The sequence below is a fragment of the Anser brachyrhynchus genome, assembly GCF_964034855.1.
Source record: "Anser brachyrhynchus genome assembly, chromosome: 2".
NCBI lineage: Eukaryota > Metazoa > Chordata > Aves > Anseriformes > Anatidae > Anser > Anser brachyrhynchus.
In genome coordinates, this window is record NC_137695.1 from 20,055,788 (window position 1) to 20,077,094 (window position 21,307).

The window sequence follows — 21,307 nt, forward strand, 5'->3', positions numbered from 1 at the left end:
CGGAGCTATTTCGAGAACCAATGTAGGGATGAAGCTCTTGACCCTGAGGTCAGTTAGAAGATAAGATAAAGGTCAGAGGAGAGTAGATGGTAAAACAAATACTCTGCACGTATGCAAGTGAACGAAAATAATTTACCTCTAACAGGGTACGTTACTGTCTGATGCTCTGGAGAAAAAACGTACTTTGTTGTATAGTAAAAGTTTCAAGTGAACATAAGACACAAAACAAATACGCCTTTAATTGCGTGTTGTTCTGTGGTGGCCAGGTTTGTTCTGCTCCTTCAAATAATTACTTAGAGTATGTCTGCATATCTCAGCATTTTAGAAGAGTGTAGCTCCAAGAGTAGCCCGTGAGTACAAGGTGATCCTGGCTCTGAATGAATCGAACCATTCTCTTGGGGTGTGAGGCTTCGCTGGGTATGAATGAGGTTCCGAGGGACGCCTTGCAGCACTGGCTACAGTTCCTCCTTCTGGTTGCCTTTGTTTTCCCACTGTGGATCTGGAATACCCAGCAGATTCTGCATTAGCACAGCCTGCTGCTGGCCACTTGGTGCGTCTGAGGCTTGGGAACCTCGCTTCAACTGCCCAGTAGAAGAGCCTGGCCACACCTAGTATTATTCCAAGGTCAAAGGAAATAATTTCCTGATTAAAAAGAAGGAAGTAATGCAATTCCTATTTATTTACTGGTTTGTCTTTGAGTAAACATGTAAAAATAACAACCATTTAAATCACGGTGTTTAACTTTTTTTTTTAACATTATTTCTTGCCATAACGTGTTGATAATACCGACGTATAAGCACATCAAAAAAGTGGTTTTCCTGTGGTGTAATGCCTGGCATTTTTATTGCAAACAAATAGCGAATTGAAGGTTGGATGTTGCAATCATTTTAATTTTACTACTTTATCATCAACAATCATATACAAATGTGCTCTCTTCTGTGACTGATGTCACTCTCGTACAAATTGTACAAGAACACTGTACTCAAAGACAAAAAACAGTTCAAGAACTTCATGTGAATATTTAAATTGATAGATTGATTTAAGATTAATGCAAAGGAAATGGTTTCATTATACTGGTTTTAAATATGCTTGTAGGAAAGCTTCCAGTTAACTGTAAATTCTGAGGGGGTGCATTTTGTTTGTATTAGTCCCTCACTCCTGAGAAGGAGAATGTGAAGCTGGTTCTATCACAAAATCTGTAATGAAGATTCAGATATGGTCAATAATGCAAGTTGTTTCCAATGTTTGCCTTATTTCTCTAATCTTCAGTCTTTCTAAAGTAGACCTTAAAGCCAGCAAGATTAACTGGAGAAAAAAAAAGAAAAAGAAAAAGAAAAAAAACTCGCAAAGCAAATAAACCAACAAAACCATGTCACCCTCCCAGAAGTCAAGGAGAGGCTGGAGTGACTGAGCCTTATTCAGAACTGAAGATTTTAGTTCCAGGATTAGTACAGTTTAAATAAAAAGTGTAGCTATCATTAAAAAAGAAAAAAAAATTAAAAGTCCAGTATCATAAATTTCTGTATTTGTACGTACCTCAGTAATGAGTGCAGTTTTGTCCTGGCAGTCTCAAGTTTGTTAACAGGAGACAATCCACATATAGAGAAGGACTGAAATACAAGAATTCCACAATATTCTTCGTTCTTATTTGTGGTTGAAATATTGAAAATATGTTAATGAAGTATTTATCTATTTTATTTTTCTTCTGCAGCACTTTTTGAAATTTTTAATTAAATATAAGGGTAATCACAGGAACTTCCTATACCTGGTAGATGAAATATAATTTAGAAATACCAGTAGCACAATTCCCAGTTTCTAATATACTCCTTTTTCATTCTGTTCCCTATTGGAAAGTGGATATTTGAATCACAGTATAATAAACCAGCATGTCTTTGCCCACTTCATTATTATTCTTACTTGACTGCATGTATATTGCTGCTTTGGTAGTAATGTATTTGTGTTCTTTTTTGAAAACTTCTCAACCCGTTACAAATGAGAACAAAATGTTTCTGTTCTGCTTAGGTAAGCTGGAACTGTTAGTCAGAACAGTTCCAAGCTTTGTATTTGCCTGTACCTTTTCTCTGTCCGTTTCCACCCCCAGAAGGTTAAAAATGTTGTTTTTCTCATGTTTGTTAACTATTGAAGTACACATCAAGTATAAAATTTTGAGGTTGTGCATATTTTGGACTGCTGGGAACAAAAGATGCTCTTAAAGAAAAAATTACTGAACCTCGGAGAAGGAGCAGTAGGTTGGAAGAGGCTGTATCTGTATTTTTCATTCTTTTTAGGGCAATTCTTGGATTATTTTGGCTCCAAAATACTTGCATTGAGGCAAAGTGATTGTTTATCAGGTTGGAAAAGTAAAAAATCTGAACATAAATTTATTTTGAAATTCTCTTATTACTAAAACTGAATATGCTTGAAAACTCGTGTTAATTTTTTAGACTGATACAATTGAAAACTAATGAGGAAAAAACGAAATGGTCTTATTTATGTTGAGGCAGAAGTTTTCTTTAAAGAACCTCCTATTTTTAACTGTTTCCCAGTGTTTCTTTCATTGTAACTTACCAGGTGTTATATCCATGTTGTCTGTGTCTGGCTAAAATCTTTATTCAGGTATGTCGTTTAATTTCTGTTCACAACCTGTAGAGCTATTTCTTATGCTTTGGTGGAAAGGTTTCAGTTTTCAAATCTTTAAAATCCACTTTGATTCAATTTTTATTTATTTTTTGCTTTGCTTTATATGTATACATTTTTACATGCTCTTCAAAATGCTCAGTATGCCTGTTTTTTGTGATTATGATATCAGCAATAATAACCTGTGATTAATAAGATAAAAGACTAGTGCTGCATTTGTTACCTGCATATTGCTTCATTTGCAGCGATAATCCATTTGATATCTATAAAGCAACAACGCCACTAAATTTCATTTACGTGCTTCTGACTAGTTTTCTTTGTTGTTCAGCTATTGTGTCTCATTTTCATCTGAGCCACATTTCCAATTGTTCTGTGATTGACATGCTGGAGAGATTGACAGTTACCCCCTAGTGCCTGCTGTCTGGAGATCCCACAAGCAATAATGGATTTTACACCGGAATTTAGCATCAAATATTGGCTTTCAGTGTCAAATGGGTTAAATTTAAATGCCGGTTAATTGTAGCCATTTTGAAATCATAGCCTTAAACAAAAGCATTTTTAGGGTATCAGTACGTCTAAGGCTTATGTAGGCCACACAACCCAAATGTCTCAAACTTATAGCAGAAGTTAACCATTACATCTGTGCCTGTTTCTTAATGATGCAAATAGGCCAAACCTGGAGACTGCAAGGAAAGTTTCCATATGTGGTAGGGATTTCATATTTCAGATAAACTGAAGAGAGAACCAATACTAATACTAATTTTGTAATTGTATGTTTTAATGTATAAACTGAATATATTTCTTTGAAGCCTTTATATCTTCTGTAAATGGTAATCCTCCTGCGTGGTGTACCCTTTTAAATGGTTTTAGCCCTGGTTTTACTAAAAAACAACGCCTCTTCCTCATTCCCCAGAACAAAACCGTAAGCATGTGAGATGCCCTCATCTGTTGTACGCCAGTAGTGAAAAGTTAAGTAAACTCCTTAAAATTTCTTCTACACTCAGTGACCTCCTATGTGATCCTGACAGAGAAATGTAATTTCTTGTTCACTGTGCCCAAGCGTAAAGAGAGAGACAGGGTAAGAAAAAGTATTTTGGAAGGAGAGGTAACGTTACTGTCGGAATTGTTCAGAGGTGTTCTTCAGGTGTGCTGACTTACATTGGTGGGCTTTCTCCGAAACATTACGGCGTTCTGCTCAGAGCTAGGACACAATTCTGTCCTCCGCGTTGTCCCATCTCCCTCATGTGTCCTTGAAGAGGCAGATACGTAACGCAATGTAATGCAAAGATCAATTGTTGGGTCATGTTACCCTCCTTTGCAAGAGGCCATGTTTCTGTATGGCTTCTACCATTAGGTGCAGCAGTCATGTCTGCTTAACTCAGTTTTTATTTCCAAAATTTATTAAGGTTTCATTTATTTCATTTTTAATGAGACCAGGTTTTTTTTCAGGTTTATGGGATTGTAGTTCAAATTCTAAAAGTATTTACCAAGAGTTTGCAATACCTTCTACATTAACATTTAAATCATACATTATGTGTAAAAAGTGGGACTGTGATGCAATAACAAGAGAAAAATTATTTTTGGCTGTGAAGAAGTAAAAAATAGGTTAATCTAATCATGTAATTATGTTTGGTATAATACAAGAAATGTTCTGCATGTTTGGAAATAATAAGTAACAATTTGTGTATTTCAGTATTTCTATTATAGATTCTTTGGTTTTGAATGAGTATATAAATCTCTTAAACTGGTAAGTGAGAGTAAGAAATCTCTCCATATCTCTTAATTCAGCAATCTGGTTGCTCACATTTGGAAAGCTTTCAACACAAATCTATAATTACTAATTCATCAGATTTTGGAAATGTGTATCTTATTACGAGATTTTTGACAGGACTTCCAATTTTATGTGTAAATATACTAAATAGATTTCACATTAGAATCTAATCCTTGGAGAAAAAAAAAGAAAACTTGGTGTTTATTTTTTAACACTATAATAGCAATGTAAAAGTTACTTAAAAAAAAAAATACATTGTTTTTCATAACGTGCAGTTAGTGTTACTTAATGAGTTTGTGGTAAGAAGATCACTGCCTAGCAATTGCCTTTGTCCCTGCACATAGTACTCTAATTAAAAACTGTTATTTCTTTGAACTTCCAGATTGCTGATGTGAGCAAAGTGGGTGCATAGACTCTTAAAAAGTTGTAAATAGTGATCAGAAACGTTTTCCTAACCATTTTGCTTTTCAGGTTGTCAATAAGCATCATAACCTATAATGTCAACACTATTACACTATTAGAACATTTATTCTACAAAAATTCTACATTCTAAGCAAATAATGTCTATACTGAAAATTTATGTATTTCGAGGAACAAATGTATCTTGAATTTTCTTTTAATCTTTTTGTGAGGTTAAATGAGAAATTAAAGCAGAGCCATTGAATAACTTGTTTGTATAAGGATGCTAATGTCATTGCAACGTTTTCTTAAAGGATGCCAGACAATTATATGTAGAATATAAAGAAACAAAAATGAAGGAGAAAGAAGATGCCCTGGCTAAGGCTGAACTTGAAACACTTCAGAGTGAGTTTTTATCACTGTCTTAATAAACAAAGATGTAATATAACATACCTACTCCACGACATGAATGTGAACAAATTGTATTTGTAATCTTCTAAAATACGTGCTTTATATATTCCTATACTGCTGTTGAATTTAAATGAGCTTTTAATTTGGTGACTAATTTTGCAGTAGTCTGCTGGCTTGTTTCTGCAGAAGCATAAAACTCAGGTTATAGTTATATAGTAGCAAGAAAAGCACACTTTGCTAGAGGTGTTGATTTACAGGAGAGGGGAATTTCAAAAGCATAGATCTTGAAGTATACATATTCAGAAGTGAGCTCTGGGTTTTGAGCATTCCTGTAATACTTTTTCTGTAAATAACTTTTAAAAATAATATATTTTGTGCAATTTTATAGAAATTGAGTTTGTACAAATAGAAATTGAAAATAACTTGAATTTCCAAAAGCATGGATGCTTTTGGAGACTTCGGAGATGGATTCATGCTATTGTTGAAATAAATGTCTTAAAAGTCTTTATACTCTTACAAAAGACCAGAGAAGGCAATTAGCATTTCATGTAATAAAGTATTCAGAATAATTATAGGTGACTTCCTTTTCTTCTCTCACCTATTTCCTTTTGACAATGATTAAACCTACCCTCTTCTGAAGACAATTTTAAAAGATTTTTGTTTGTGTGTGTGCTTGCTTTATTTACTGTACTTAAGTGCATGTTTTTAAGTTCCTTTATTCTGACAAGTGCATTGAGTGCCCTATGATAATTTACTAGCTTTGAGTATGCATAAGCCTTTAGGCACTTAAAATACAGCTGCATTATTTATATTTACAAAATAGCTTAATTTTGTAAAATCAGCAACATGATCAAGCTTGAGCAATAATTCCTAACTTGTCCGTAACTAAATCTATTTTGAGAAAATGGCTAATGTTCAGCACCTCAGTGAGCACCGTGGACCCAGGCCAAATCTAGCAGACTAGGGCATTTAATGCTTGTTAGGGAGACCTGCCATTACGTAGGAAATACCTACCACAAAATGGGCCCTTCCAATAGGTCTTGACTCCAGTTATTAAAAATGTGTTATGTTGTCAGATAGCAGTGTTTTGCCATTGTTTAATGTAGGTGAAATTGTTGAACTACTATGTGCTTTGTATATATTGTTTTAAAAAGGCTAGTTTCTGAAAACAGAAGTGCAAGTGAAAGTAGGAGGTCATTAAAACCGTCGTGTGTGTGGTCCTGCGTTTCACTGAATTGCTGAGTTTCACTTTCGGTCAACACTTTTTGGTGTTTCTCCTCTGTGCAGATCTGCCAGGTGTCACATGAGATTTGCTGGTTTTATCTCCTCTTCTCTGGGCCCCAGCCAGTAGCAATGCCCACATCGAGAGGTGCAGGTTTGGTGCCCGTTTTCCCCCAGGTCTCTCGTGACTTGTCACAGAAGCACCACTCTGTCTGCTGTCACACCAGAACGGGAGCTGGCACCTGACCCCCCTGCCTGTCAGGTGAACAAGTGTCACGCACGTGAAGCAAGAGGAGGGACTGGTAGTCACCACCTGTACTTAGTGGAGTTTGAAATTTAGCTTGGAATTAATTTGGTCAACCAGCACGGTGCTATTGCTGGGCGACAGAAAGAGCCATCATTTCTCATTTTTTAAAAGAAATGAGACTTCCAAAGGAACAAGAAGATGCATCTGTAGACAAAAAAAAATTTACCTTTTTTTTTTTCTCTGAAACTTGCATGCAAAGCATCTGCTAAATTTGCTTATTTCATTATATTGCTCTGTATTGTACACTTCAGAATAGCATGGCAAGGTTGTAAATCACCAAATGAGCGTTTGGTGATCGCTTGTTCCCATTCTTAATTTTAGAGACAATCCGTAGAGTGTGAGTTTGTAATAACAGATCCATCTATCTAATTGAGTAAATGCATCGCATGCAGATTAGCAATAGCTGTTTTACAGTGCTTGTTTTTTCATGAACTAATTGCTAGTTTACCCCCACGTCTGTCTGCTCTTCCTGCTGAAATTGTGCAGTCTTCTGTAGGCGCCTTGAACTAAAACCAGAGAAGGATATCAGAGGAGGAAAATATAATTTGCAAAGTAGGAGAGAGAGAGAGAGAGAGAGGACAGTTCTGAAATGTCATTAAAGTGCTATATTTGGCAAAGAGTGGGGAAAAAGTAATTTCTTGGTAAATCAAAAGTGTGCATAATACTGACTTATTTTTTGGCACTTTTGCAATGTTTATGTTATCACTTCTCAGTCCATTCAAAACGCTTTAGGAAAATAGAGCAACTTTACAAGTTTACCTTAGAAAATATAGCAACTTAGAATACAGGCTGTATTTGTAGGAAATGTATTTTGTGTGCAATTACAGATAAGCCCGTGTTTCATCTACGAAAATAGAAATCATTTGCCTTACATTTTTGGTGTCCTTTTCACATTTAGGTACCAGAACACAAAATTTCTTTTTTAAATGAAAGCACTTTAATTAATACAACTTGCTGTTAACTTTTCCTTTTCCAGTACTGTCACACTTGCATATAATCCCTGCATCAGGCAATGATTCTGTAACGATAGTCCTGTTCTTTATATGAGATGTAAATAGAATATATATTAACTGAACTGGATAGTCATTAAACTGTGGAGATGTAAGCATACATTGTCAAGACAATAGACTCAGCCAGTTTTTAAACTTAAATTGCAAAGTTTCGGTAGTTACCAAGACTGATTCTAACAGTTGTATTGGCTCCTTGTGGAGTACAAAGTGCTTCTTTCAGCTGCATCAGCTTTGAGGGAAAATGCATCTATTTTTCTTTCTTTATGCTTAACTGCTTAACTTTGGTAGTTCTGTTACTCTGTTCTTGTTACGCTTGTTTTCCCTGCTCTCCAATAGGAAGGCTTAAACTGAGATTTAAATACAACTTTTTAAATAAAAAGCTGCTGCTAGATATTGTAGATGAACCCCTCATTTACCAAACATATTTGCAAGCCCTTTAAATCCAGAATTGTTGCCCAGATGTACAAGGCATCTGGAATAATCCATAGCAAGAAATGATCTTGTTTCTAGTTATAAGCCACGTTGAGTAGCACTTTTTTTTTTGTATTTTATTCACTCTTACCATTCAAGCTTGAAATAAAATAAAAAGTTACATGCCCTGTAGGTGTGTGACCAACCTTCTGTGTTACAGTTTTAGAGTGATATTGATAATGGTATTTCTCTCTCTGTATAGGGCTTTATAGTAAGATGTGACTGTCTTACCTGCCATGAAAATTCCTGAGTGGTACTGAAACCTTGATTTCGATAAGTTTAGTTAAGTTTGGGTGGTTCTCCCTTTCAAGACATTTTGGAATATAGCAAGTTGCTTGGGTAGCTTTTTACATTGTTTCATAAAACTTAGGGCTTAGGCATCACTAGATCATTTAGTCTAATGTGTTTATTTCAGGCCCTTACAGGTATAAATCAGTGAAAAGTACTGATTATCATTATCTTGCAGTTGTCTGAAGATAACCATGTATCAGTGACGCGTTTTAGCTTTTGGCATGTTGTTATGCAAGATACAATATTGATCAGAAGACTTTGAGAAGGCTTCCATTCCTCGTGGCTTGTTTACATAATTAATTTTATTGTTATATAGGTATATCTTAATTTCAGTATGGATTTCTCTAGCTTTAGCTTTCAGGTTTTCATTACCAGCATTTGTTTAAAAAAAAAAAAAACACTTTTACATATCAGCAGGTTTTCTTTATGTAAAGCATTTCTTTAGCCCTTAATTTCTGTGGCTTTTCTGTACTGAATTGTTTTTCAGGGTAGCTGTAGGTATTGGACACTGGCTTTGTGTATAGTGTTCTAACATTTGCCATCTGATTATAAAATCATTTCTGTTGTTATCACCGTTGTGTTTACAGAGTCACAGGTTACATTATTTCCCCAGCTCTGATAGCTCATTTCAGATCACTTGAAATAACTGTGAGCTTTTACATCAAAGGTTCTTTGCACACAGTCCCTCTTAAGTGCAGATGTGACCTAAGGTCCTAAGCTGTGTGATCCAAAATACTTTTGGTTTGGATAATCCCAGACTGTCAGCCATTCCACGTCCCTACATCTTGCTGTATGTTCCTGTTTGTTGTGAATGGTTTTGCCCAAATTTATGTAATCCAGAAATATGCTGAAGATGACTTTTCATTTATTTCCAAATAATTGACAAGTATCTTGGATAATTGTGTTTAGTATTAATCCCTGCCAAAATGCAGTGTTCACATGCCTGCTCAGCAATGATTTGCTGACAGACAGGTTCAGAGAAAATTAATTCATATAATGCATGCTTTTTTGGTTAGCGTGGGTGTGAATGTTCTGATCACTTAATTGTTACCTCTGAAGCCTAATTATGGCAAGCTAAGTATCATCTGTTTCACTGATTGTTTTGGCAGGCCTGCTGAAGGAATTCTGAACTTCTGGCTCATGTGCTTTTTCCAGTTGGATCAGCTAGTCTATATGATACTTCTCCATGCAAAACTTCCTTCAGATTTTATGGAAAATAAATATTCAGCTAACAGTGTTACGAGGTTCATTTGAAAGAGACGTGTTTCCTTTTATGTTTGCTGCAAGGCAGATTAGTTCTCAAATATTTAGATGTCTATTTCTAACCCTTTCATATTGAGGTATTTGGAGGGAACAGGAAGTTGGGGGAAGGAAGGGTAGATATTTACAGAAAAGATGAAAGACATCAAGTCTTTTAGCTTGTGGGACTTTTTTTTGTAGTTGAGGATGTATTAATTACTAAGTTTTTAATCAGTTTGCTCAAAAATAAACTAACTTCTAGGTCTTCATATGGCACATGCATATCTGGCTGTTACTGGTGATGCATTCATGTGATCCCATTGATTTTATTATGAATACTGATATGTGTATTTTTTTAACACGTGAATGTTTGCCCCATAATTGCTTTAGTATTGAATTAGTTTGGTCCATTTTTTCAATAGACCGTAAAAACTTTAGGACAACATTTTTTTTTCCAGACTTTTGGATCTATTGTATTATATCTGTGTTGCTGTACATGCAGGTGAATTTTTTTGTGACATGTTTTAAGCAAATTTTAATGCTGTAACTGCTTTGCTTGTCTTTAATAGTTACATAGGTAAGAGAACAGTATGGAAAGAGAGATCTCAATGCAGTATCTCAATGACTTGCCAGAAAGATGCTTGCTGTCTACCTGTGTTTGTGGTCATATTTCTTGCTTACCAACATACGACATAGCAGTCAATGTCCCCTTTCTGTGACTTTCAAGACATCATTGTCTTTTTTTGACTATTACTTCTGTGAGTTCTTACTGATGCTGAAATATAAGGCTTACAAGCCTTGCTGAGACAGAGAACTCCACCTTAACATGTCATACTTTGTTGCAGAGGCTCAGCACTTGTGTGGGTTGCTTTATTTTTTTTTTTTCCTTCTTTCCTATATGAAGTAGTCTTTTTTCTGTGGAACTGTTAAGAGCTCTTTGAATTCTTTAGGGTTATATCAGCTGGCAGGTAAAATCAGGATATAGTTTTCTGAAAACTTTGAAATATGTATCCCTGTTATTTTTTTATGAAAAAAGTGCTATTGTTTTATTACATGGCAGTCTTGATCCAAAATGCCATCTGATTCCTGATCTTCTGAAAATGACAGCTGGTGGATCTCAAAGCAAGTAGTCCTTAGCCCCTGTTAATTCTGCCATGGATGTGGTAAAATTAATGTGGTAGCAAGGTAGAAGAACTAGCAAGGAAGTCCGAAGTATCTGATTATGTGCAAGTCATTCATCAAACTTCCATACGTGAATCATTATAAATTAGCAAAACATATAGCCAGTACTGGAGGCCTTTAGAAGCATTAAGTGCTATACAGGTAAGAGAGTTAGCTAATTGCTGTGGTTTAGGTCTGGGGATCCCAGTGACGAATAGCTTATATGCTGTTTAAACATCGGGGGCATTTTTTTTTATTTTTATTTTTTTACCCTAAGATGTTAAATACACAGGCAGATTTAGTCTTCTGGTGAAGAACTTTATAGTTCTAAAGGTGGAAAATACAGAAAATTAGTATCCTTGCAGTATGAATTCAGCAAATGATAGATCAAAATTTCTCCTGCTACAGAAAGAGTAGAAGTACAGAAAAGCCAACTCATGGAAACTCATGGAAAATACTGATCATTTTACATAGTAGTAGTAGGTATCAAACAATTAGCATGGTGCTTATGCTATTGGATTATCCATTTACTTTCTGTTGTTGCCTGTTTCTTTTTTATTCTACCTAATAAACTAGAAGAGTTAGTACACTGTAGTTTGGGAATTAAAATACATAATATTCTCAGAAAATAGTAGTGAGAGTAGGAATTATCCTGTTGAGCCTGAAGTCTGACCCTGGTTTCACCAAGACTTTATCTCCACATCATAGTTGTATGAGCACCAGTAACTCTGGTCTTAATTAAGGCCCACTGGATGTTGGTGCCCGTGTGGGACATAGTGCTCTAATTAGGTCTCCAGTGGATAGTGGGCAGGCTGTCACAAAACTCGGAGGAGTCTTTCAAATCCTTCTTTGTATGTTTTTCCTACATTTCAGTTAGGTTTGTACATGACAATATTAGAACTGAAGGGAAAATGCATAAGTCATTTTTAAAAGTCTGGTCTGCTGTAGTGGTAGGCCACATAGTCTAAACCCAGCGCCATTAGAAAATGACACCAAATATTCAGGGAAGAGCTGTGTTTTAAAACTTCGAATCACGGCTGCAGTTGTTGCTACTGTCAGCACCATCAAACACATCCTTGGCTTAGGTTGTGGTGGTGGCAGCAGCACCAGCTTCCTGGTTGTCTGTCAGACCTTAGCAGATGTAGGATTCAGCTCTATAGGCATCATTTGCCGTATAGAAAACCTGATCCTTATTCTCTTCAGAGGAGAGCAGCAAGTAAGGTCAGAAGTGTCTTTTGGCCTGCCAGTTGAAGTGCTGATAATGAAAAGATAGCATGGAAACGGATCGGTTTTCTTCCAAGGTGTCTGCTGTGGACTTCTGATGTTCAGCTAAATGAAATTTCAGTGACCTGTTTTGCTTCCTCCATTACACCTGAAAGAACAGTGCTCCGCTGCCCTAAGTGGAAGCTTTATAAACAGTACACGTCATTACTTCTGAACAGCATTCTTCATAACTTACACAAACCAGGTTTTTACTGGCAGTACTTGAAGGCTGTTAGCGTTTCACCAAAACTCTTAATGTGCCATTATTTTAAAATAGTAAATATTCCCCTATCTGAAATCCTTTATGGTGTTGCCATTAAAACTGCATGCTTTCCTGTTCTGAAATGTGGCTTTTGAAATTCTGAGGTGAAACTGTTTCCAGTGAGTTACAGAGAGCCCTGTGTCAAAGGTGCTGTGACTTCAGTTTTATTTATTTTTAAAAAAATTAATTGTGTCTGACAGCCATTGTGGTATGTAGGGGGTAGGCCAAAACTCTTTCATCTTTTAGTATCTGTATGGGAGACAGTGGAGACAGGTTTCTTAATTCTAGTTGAGTGCTTGTTTGAGAATGTACAGCCATCTTCTTTAGGCAGGATTTCTCTTTCCTTTGGTAGTTAACAATCAGAAGGATGTCTTATCTGTATTAGGTCTTCCTTGCTTATCTGCCTGAAGAAAGCCTAGATACTGTCTTCGATACTGGATTTTAAATTGGGGTGCAGTGCCCTCTGGAAATACTGTTGCAGAATTACTTCTAGAAGTACAGAAAGAGCCTAAACTCTAAATTTTTAGAAGTTAAAGTTATAACTATCCGGGCTTTATCTATTTGTGTCTTTTGAGAGGGATAATTAGCAAACAATAACTGATGAGGTACAAAATACAGGAAAACCAACTGTCTCAGTATGTGTTCGCTGTTAAGTAATTCCGAATGGCCACTCACTGTATACTTGATTATTTTGCAGGGTTGAAATACAGTGGTGAAAATTGTCACTGCAGGTAACTTGCTAGAACGTTTTTGTCAGTTGATGTGTTTGTAGTAAATAGTTAGTGAAGTTGTTGTTACTTGTCCCTGTGAATCTTAGTGCCGACTCCAGAAGTTATTACATATGGCTGCTTTGGAGAAAAATGAGATAACAGTTGATGTCTATGACTTGGTTGTAAAAATTACCTTTTGAAATAGACAAAAAGAATTTTGCACAGGTATTGTCTTTAATGAAAATTTCTCTCATCTGGACAATGAGAGGAATGCTGGTTAACATTTTTGGGCTTTTTTTAGTTTTGTTTTTTTTTTGTGAGTGTATGTAACTTAATTATATTTACTATGAATACCTAAAGAAAGATGCCAAACAATTCTAAATATGAGGTCTTTACTTAATATTTATTGAGAGTAATTTGACAACAGTTACAGGCAAAGTTAGAGATTTTCACAGAAGTTCTCAGAACAAAGTAAATTTAAAAGGTCATGACTTTTCTGCTCTGTTTCTTATGACCTCTGGAAGGTGCCATGAAACTATTCTCACTCCAGTTGTTTTTTTCTAAGTGTTCAATTCCTAGGAGTTTGCCAGGTACATGGGATATAATCACCAGGCTGTCCTTGTACCTATAATGTTAGGAAAAGGAATTCCGCATTACTCTCTGTAGGGAGCAGTTTTCCTGCCCTCCTTAGGAATTTGTAAAAGAAGATTTTCATGAAAAAAAAAATCACTGGTGCTCAGGAAAGTATTGAAGCATAGAGTATTGAGGCAAAGGCAGATATAAGCAGATCTCATGGCTCAGTGTTGCTGTCTCTCCTCTTCCATTCCTACTACCTTTAACTGACTTAGATGTTTTCTTTTTGTTGAGTGTAAAGGGGTAATTTTCTACTAGATCAGTGAATGGAATGTGTTTATGAAGTGGTTGAATGACTGTCAAAGCAGAAAGAGAAGAGAGGAGCGCACAGGCACACAGTAGGGAGTGGAAAGGTGAAAGCAGTGTACAACTTTCCTCTTTTGGCTGCAGCCAGCCATTAGATCAGCTCTTTCAGTTTGTTGATTGCGTCTTTAGGAACATCCAGGTATTGTGAGTACAGCATATTCAAACAAACAAAAAAAACACCTCGGGTATACCTGAGGCTTCTGAATGCTTTCTGGGTCTTCACGCTTCTCTTTTCCAGTCCTCTTCTTGTCTTTCCTAAAGTTATGGCAGTCTTCAATCAGTTGTAAAGCTTTCGAGACCCACCTGTATGGTGGATCTGTTTTCAGTTACTGGGTTTTAGGTTGTTGTTGTCCCTCCTTCCCTGTTGTCCCTAAGTTTGCCAATCCCATTTAATATCATTTGAAGGACAGTGAGAGCAGAAAACAGTGGTCACTTTGGGAAATGAGGTCCAACATTTAAAAAATCCTGTAAGTTTAAGTGATAGAACAGAGCTATCTGTAGTTAGAGGAATCCAATAACAGCAAAGCTATCTGTTGGTTCAGAAGCTTTTACTCAACACATCTAACCATAAAGCAATACAGAATTACCTAAAACTCACCTTTCTGCCATTGCTGTTTCTTTTTTTTTGTTTTTCTTTGAAGCCAGCAGGACTTTGGAAATCTTGTAACAGCTGCCTATGCTTTCGCCTCTACTAATTTTAATTGTCAGATGACAAGAGCTAACTGTGTTTTTTGGGGTGCTCCTCATTTGGCACTTTAAGTCATAGTTGCAGGTAGAAGAGGGGCTAAGTATATACATTGCTATTTACTTTTCATAAAAATAAAATGATTATGCAAATTACTAAGCTGTCTTTTTAACGAAGAAATTTAAGCCTCTTCCAAAATGAAAATTGAATATAGCATTAGGAGTTGGGGAGCTAAGCCTGCTTCTGACGTATACTTCTCTGCAGTACTTGTAGCATTGTTTTTCTTTTTTCTTTTTTTTTTTTTTTTTTGGACAGAGGAGAAGAAGCCTAAAGTCAAGAAACCAAAATCTGAATTCCCTGTATACACAGTTCAGGAATCAAATGCATACATACCATCATATGACCATGGAGCTTCTATTGAAGAGATTGAGGAACAGATGGATGACTGGCTGGGAAACAGGAACAGAGCACATAAAAAGAAGGCAAGTTCAAAATCTTTAATGTAGTTATATATTTTAAACATTGATTCGTTTTCTTGCCTCTTAAGAAAATGGAATGGTGTATGTATACCACTACAATATTTGTATACCATTAAAGTCTAGAGAAGTTTTAATTTTCAAGCAGAGACATAATGGAAAAGATTATATCGATGTTCAATATAATTTGTGTAATGATACTGGAAATGTTGTTATAATAGGATGTAGTTGATTAAAACATATGAAAGCTCTCTGTGATTTCTAATATAAATACTAGTTCACTAGAAATTATTGGAACATAGTGCCGTCAAGTTACATGAGGTTTGGTTCTTTCTCTTAATTGCAGTTAATAACATTTTGCTTGCCAGAATAGCTTCTTCTCTATTGAAAAAAAAAAAAAAGAAAAAGAAAGAATAAGCCTTCATAACATCCAGGTGTAGTACCTTTTGGTTATGGAACTGCTTGTGTACTTTGTACATTTGAAGTGTCCTAACTGTACACGAAGAAGTCCTAACAATATGACATATGTCTGTTGTTAAGATTCCTGCTACTTAGAGGTCAGGGTTCTTAGTAGCAGTTAGTGTAATTAAGTTCTGGTAAAGTTTATTAAAAAGCAGTGGCTTGAAAATGTATAGTTTTCATCTTAGAACTGAGTTACAGAGATGACAGAAGAAATGTTGTAAGTTGGACTCCGTACTTGAAAATCTGCCTTGGCTGGCAGACTGAGATGAGAAGGATTGCGTTCCGGGTGAAATTAGGGCAACACATTGACATTAGTGTCAAAATAGTGAAAAAAGTTCCTTCTGTCATTTGTTTGTTTATTCTGTGCTGCAGATTTTCTCACTCCATTAGTTGGTTTCAAGCCTGTAGAAAATTCTCCCTCTCCTCTTTCATACAGACCTAAAATTTTTACAAAAATAATTTGCATCTTGTATGTCAGATTTATTCATCTGCCAGTACTGGATTCCTAAGCTTCATGACTTCCCAGTTGCCAAGTTTCTCTTGCTGTATGTTTTTATGCCTATTGCTTCTCTCTTTCTCTATTATTTAGTACATCTGCATTATGTTTACTTTCATATTTCTGTAATAGATCTCTTCTGCAAATATGCTCAGCTTTTCGCTTCTGTGTAAGGAGTTGAAACTCTGAATCCTTCCTTACACACTGGAGCATATTTTCACCCACTTTCTCTAAGTAGGAACTCCAGTCCTTAGTTCTGTGGGTGAGTTGCCTGGGAGTTAAGAGCACATGTTTACAATCATTGATTGCTTTTTGTACCTTAACACAAGAAGTCCTTGTGGATTCCTGCTAGTTTAATTTCTGTGAACCAGCTTTTTCTACCAGTCTGTGTTGGCAAATTATTAAAGAAGAAAAGATGTATGTTTGTTTACTATAGTTTGAATTGGTTGTATGTTTGACTCTATGGATCCCTAAATTCAGCTACCCCTCTAATGGAAGCTGCGTCTTTCTTTGACTTTCCATGAAAGTCTTCATTCAGATTTCCATTGAATGAGACTAGGCCTATTCCATCTATGCTTTTGTATCTCCTACACAACGTATGTAGAAGCTGTGTCCTCAGAGACACTGCTAAGGGAACAAAAGCTGTATGTACATCCTTTCAGAAATAAGAATCACAGAAATGAAAACATCTTGAAAAACTCTTCTTAAAAGGTAAGTAATTTGTTTTTTTACGCTTATACTTGGAGGTTCAGTATTGCTGAATCTCATCTCATTCATCCATAAGCTAATTTTTTGAATTCTATTCTGTTAAAAATGGGGTTAACATTTTAGGGACTGACAGGCAGTTTGCAGGTATACTGTCTGGGTAAGGTGTTTGACCTGAACAAGCTGTGATGAGGTATGCTTCCTCTCCATGACATCTAGTATGTAGCTGCATGTAAAATAAACATTTAATACAGTAGTAAAGAGCAACAGATTCATAAACTGTGCAAAGAAATTGAGAATATATGTTACTGGCTGTAGTAGCTTCTAAGAGACATTTGTATGCCTATATACGGATGTTTGTGTCATATGATATGTAATAAGCCCACTGGGAAAATGTTTGTACCACAAGTGAATTGTTTCTGACTGTCATTTTCCATTTGGAAAGTTGTATTTTCCTCCATAACACATCATAGATGTGAACCTGGATGGCATCTGTCTCTGACCTCCCTCTTCTGCTTCTTGCATGGATATACAATAAAGTGATGTGTAACATTCGTTTCTGTTTGTCTGAGGGAAAAGTTACTCTTTCACAAATCATTTTGCCATCAGACTTTTTCTTGCGATTGTCATGCTTCACTCATTTGAAAGGTTGTTAAGTTGTTTGGGTTTTTTTTCCTCCCTCTTACGATAGCTTAGGGATGTGCACTACATGCAGTAAGCCAGACTTGAGAGTGGGTATCCGTGTGAAAAGATCAAAGTGGCTCAATAAAGCAGTATGTTACTGCATCATCCATCTAGAACTAAGGTACTGGAGTTGCTGTCTCTGATGTCGGTATCCCAAGTCTAGATGATACAATTTGATGATACAGAAGAGCAAATACAGTTCTTCTTTAAGAAGGAAAAAATGTGTGTCAACCTACCAAGTAACCTGTCAGTTAAAAAAGGAATAGTAGCAAATATACATGGAAAGTAATGTAAAATAGATTGGGGAGTACCAACGTGTGTTTCAGATTGGTCTACTAATTTTTATTGATAGTTTAGAAACATTTTTTTCCTATATGTTGTCTGTATATGGTGTGGAAGTTATTAATGTACTGATTAACTACTGTTTCCACAGTATTTAAACATTGAAGTAGAAAAGGAACAGGCTATAGAGATGAAAACAGCTTCCTTAGGCAAGTTAAAATGATCTACAAAATAATGGAAAAAATACATACAACTTCTCATAAGGGTACATAGCTCATTGAAAACACGCTCCTAGTGCAATAACGTTATTCTCCTCTCTTACTTAGGGACCTAAGCTTACCTTGTTCTCAAGGGAGTTTGTCTTACCAGGTTGTTACTGTACTTGAAACTGGATGTTAAAAGAAACTATGGCAAATCTCCTTTGGGAGATGTTCAGATAATGTTCGGTGTAACAGAACTAAGAAGTAATTTTCCTGCATTTCTCAGCAGCAGTGGTCCACCCCCATTTAGGATTTTGTATAGTTTTCATTGTTACACTTTTCAGAAAGAAAAAAAAAATTAACAGGAAGAATAGATCAGCAATAAAAGAAATATAGAAAATCTTTACTTACGAGGAAGAGTTGAATAGGTTGAGTTTTAGTCCAGAAAAGGGAAGCTGTTGGGAACAACTGGATGCATTGTTTTTGCAGTCCACTCCAGGCTGTTCTAGGTAAAATGATAAATACTTACTACCATTCATAAATATGGAGAGAAATACTGAATTTAATTTGCAACAAGGAAGTTTAAATTGAAATGTGTGAATGTGTATGTGGAGACATAACTAGAGCATGTTACGCAGACCATTTATGAAACCTTCTTCGGTTGTCTATCCTGTTCTTGAACTCCATCTGTTAAAAATAGCGTGAACAGACTCAATTGTATTTGAGAGCATGGAAATGAAGTAATGAGACTCTTGAGATTTTTTTCAGTATAGGAAATGCATACTTAGCTAGCCCTAAATTGCATATTCATGTAACACTGTTTACAGTATTCATACGAACTGCATATGACTACGAAGCTGAGAGGAATTACTAAAAGCTCATTCTCGTGCCAGTTGACAAACTTTTTCTGTACTTGCTTTAAAGAATTCCTAAAACTATTTTTGTTTGGTCATTACATCTTTATGCTGCCAGATTAGAAGTTAAGAGCAGATAAGTAGCTAAATTTACTTAACTTGAGCTTCTGATTTTTACTTACCTGTCACCAAAAGTTGACCAGATTAAGTGTTTTGTGTACGCTTGTTAAGAGTTAAGGAAAATGCAGTGTTACTGTGGGCTTCCTTCTAGGTTGCATTATTTCATTGCTTTGTAGCCATTTAACCCTTCACTTTCCTGTAGGGCATCCTGTTATGTAGAACTGGATAAAAAAAGAGCAGCTTGTTAACAGACATGCTTTGTTACATCTGAACTTGTTCTGTTCTTTCTGCAAATATTCATGCAAAGAATGTATGTACTTACCATTTCTGGAGTCACTCTATTGATGAATCATTTCCAAGTAATTTCTCTACCAGAGGGATTTCTGTCATAATCTTTGTTCTGATTTGATTTTGCATGATTTGTATCAAACGTTTTCACGAGAGTTCTTTGTTTATGTGAATAATGTTGTTGTTGCAGGAAAATCTTGGCCCTTGAGATATCAATGGGAGATTTATCGCAGTCTTCAGTGGGACCAGGATTATAATTCCTTTCGGTTTACAGATTCCTCATTTTCTCCCACTGGAATCTCCTATTCATTCCATATCATTATTTGACTTCATTCATCTCTGAAGATAGGATTCCAAGTTCTACCTCAATGAGGGATGAATACTTTTGACCTTTTGATATTTGCTTGCTCTGTTAAGGGGAAATAAAGGTGGAGAAAGACAGTGCCTGATCCCTTCCAGCTGGACCAGATGTATGGATAAAAAATCATGTTTCTCATTATTTTTGTTTTTCATGTCATCTTGCAGCACTTCTTGGCATTTGGGTGTTTTTGATATTGCTGGAGCACCTGGCTTGATTTTACTAAAGCAGGAGTAGTAAAAACTATTTTTGTGCACAGAGATGGGAAGCTTAGATAACTTGAATCTCCTGCATTTTCTACATTCTAGTTTTTGTCCTTAAATTATGAAAATTAAAAATACTACAAAAGTATACGTAAACATTGATTTACAGTTTAGTAGTAGATGCTGGAAACATAGTAATTACCTTTTTTTTTTTTTTTTTTTCCAATTGTTGAACTGTAGGCTGTAGTGATCTTGTACTGGCCTCTTTGTGGTTAAAATGCTGATTGTATTTTTTTATTTTTCTCAGCCTGAGCCTTCAAAGCACTGCATGTCATAGATGGGATATTGATAACTGAGTCAGCTATGTGATCATGAAGGTTTTATTTGAAAGCTGGCTGTGGAGCAGTGGTATAAAATAACTAAGCTGTAACCAAACAACAGAGGTCTTTCCACTTTATAACACTATAAGGCAAAATGCTATACAAATACTAAATTATTATTTTGTTAGCTTAAAAAGTATGGTTTGGACAATTAAATCTTAGTCATCTTATAATCTTGCACATTTCATAATTGCCAGCTAGCCTGCCACCTGCTCTCTTCTGCCTTGAATCTTCCCACATCTGTGCTGCTTTGAAATCTGAGTATGCTTTCTCTTTAGTAGCAAATAACATGGTGCTTGTTCTAATCAGACATCATATGACAGATTACCTGAATACAGTTTCCAGGCTTTTAAAAAATGTTAATTCTTCAAGCAAGCAGTTTGTATCTTAGCAGGATTAAGGTGCTGCGTAAACCAGATGTTTTAATAAATTGGTCTTTGAGGGAAAGGGTTATACTGTTTTAGTGAGCTACCTGAGGTCACCTAGTTTTGAAATACTCAGATTTCTTACTCTAAGCAGTGAAAGAAATGCAGTATCTGAAGAGTGTGTTTGTATTCTAACTCTCTTTTATTCTTGGGACAGAGACACGTGAGTAACTAGCAGTCTGAGGTTGCACATGGTGTCCTGCTAGTGTGCCTCGACCCTGACCAGGGTCCAGAGGGATTGCTGTAGGTTGAGAAAGTAAATCACTCTGTATGCCCTTTGAGTTTAAGCCTCTATATTGAGACTGCCAGCAACCATACCTGTTAGTGTCAGTTATGATGCTATTCACTAGGAGCTAGTCTAAGCTCATAATACATTTTAACCTGAGCTCCAAACTCTCATCAAATGGTGATGACTTGGAGTCACTATTGATCTGGGCCATATTGAATTTAGTGACCCTGAGGTGAAAATCTCAGTATTCTATTACCAATCTCTTAAGCAATGTAGTGTCACTGAAAAGATAACTTCATTTAAAAAAACATAAAAATCTGCATTACCATGGTACTGAAAGTGTTAAGTCAGAAGACTTCAGGCTTTCC

General features: G+C 35.9%; 1 protein-coding gene across 1 annotated transcript in view; it reads left to right on the forward strand.

Annotated features, from left to right (window-relative positions):
- Window positions 1-21,307, forward strand: part of DNAJC1 (DnaJ heat shock protein family (Hsp40) member C1) — a 99,260-nt gene that overhangs the window by 51,391 nt on the left and 26,562 nt on the right. Inside the window, exons 7-8 of the mRNA XM_080579119.1 lie at window positions 5,122-5,212; window positions 15,093-15,259. Of these exons, the coding sequence (XP_080435245.1) occupies window positions 5,122-5,212; window positions 15,093-15,259 (258 nt within the window). The remainder of the gene's footprint in view (window positions 1-5,121; window positions 5,213-15,092; window positions 15,260-21,307) is intronic.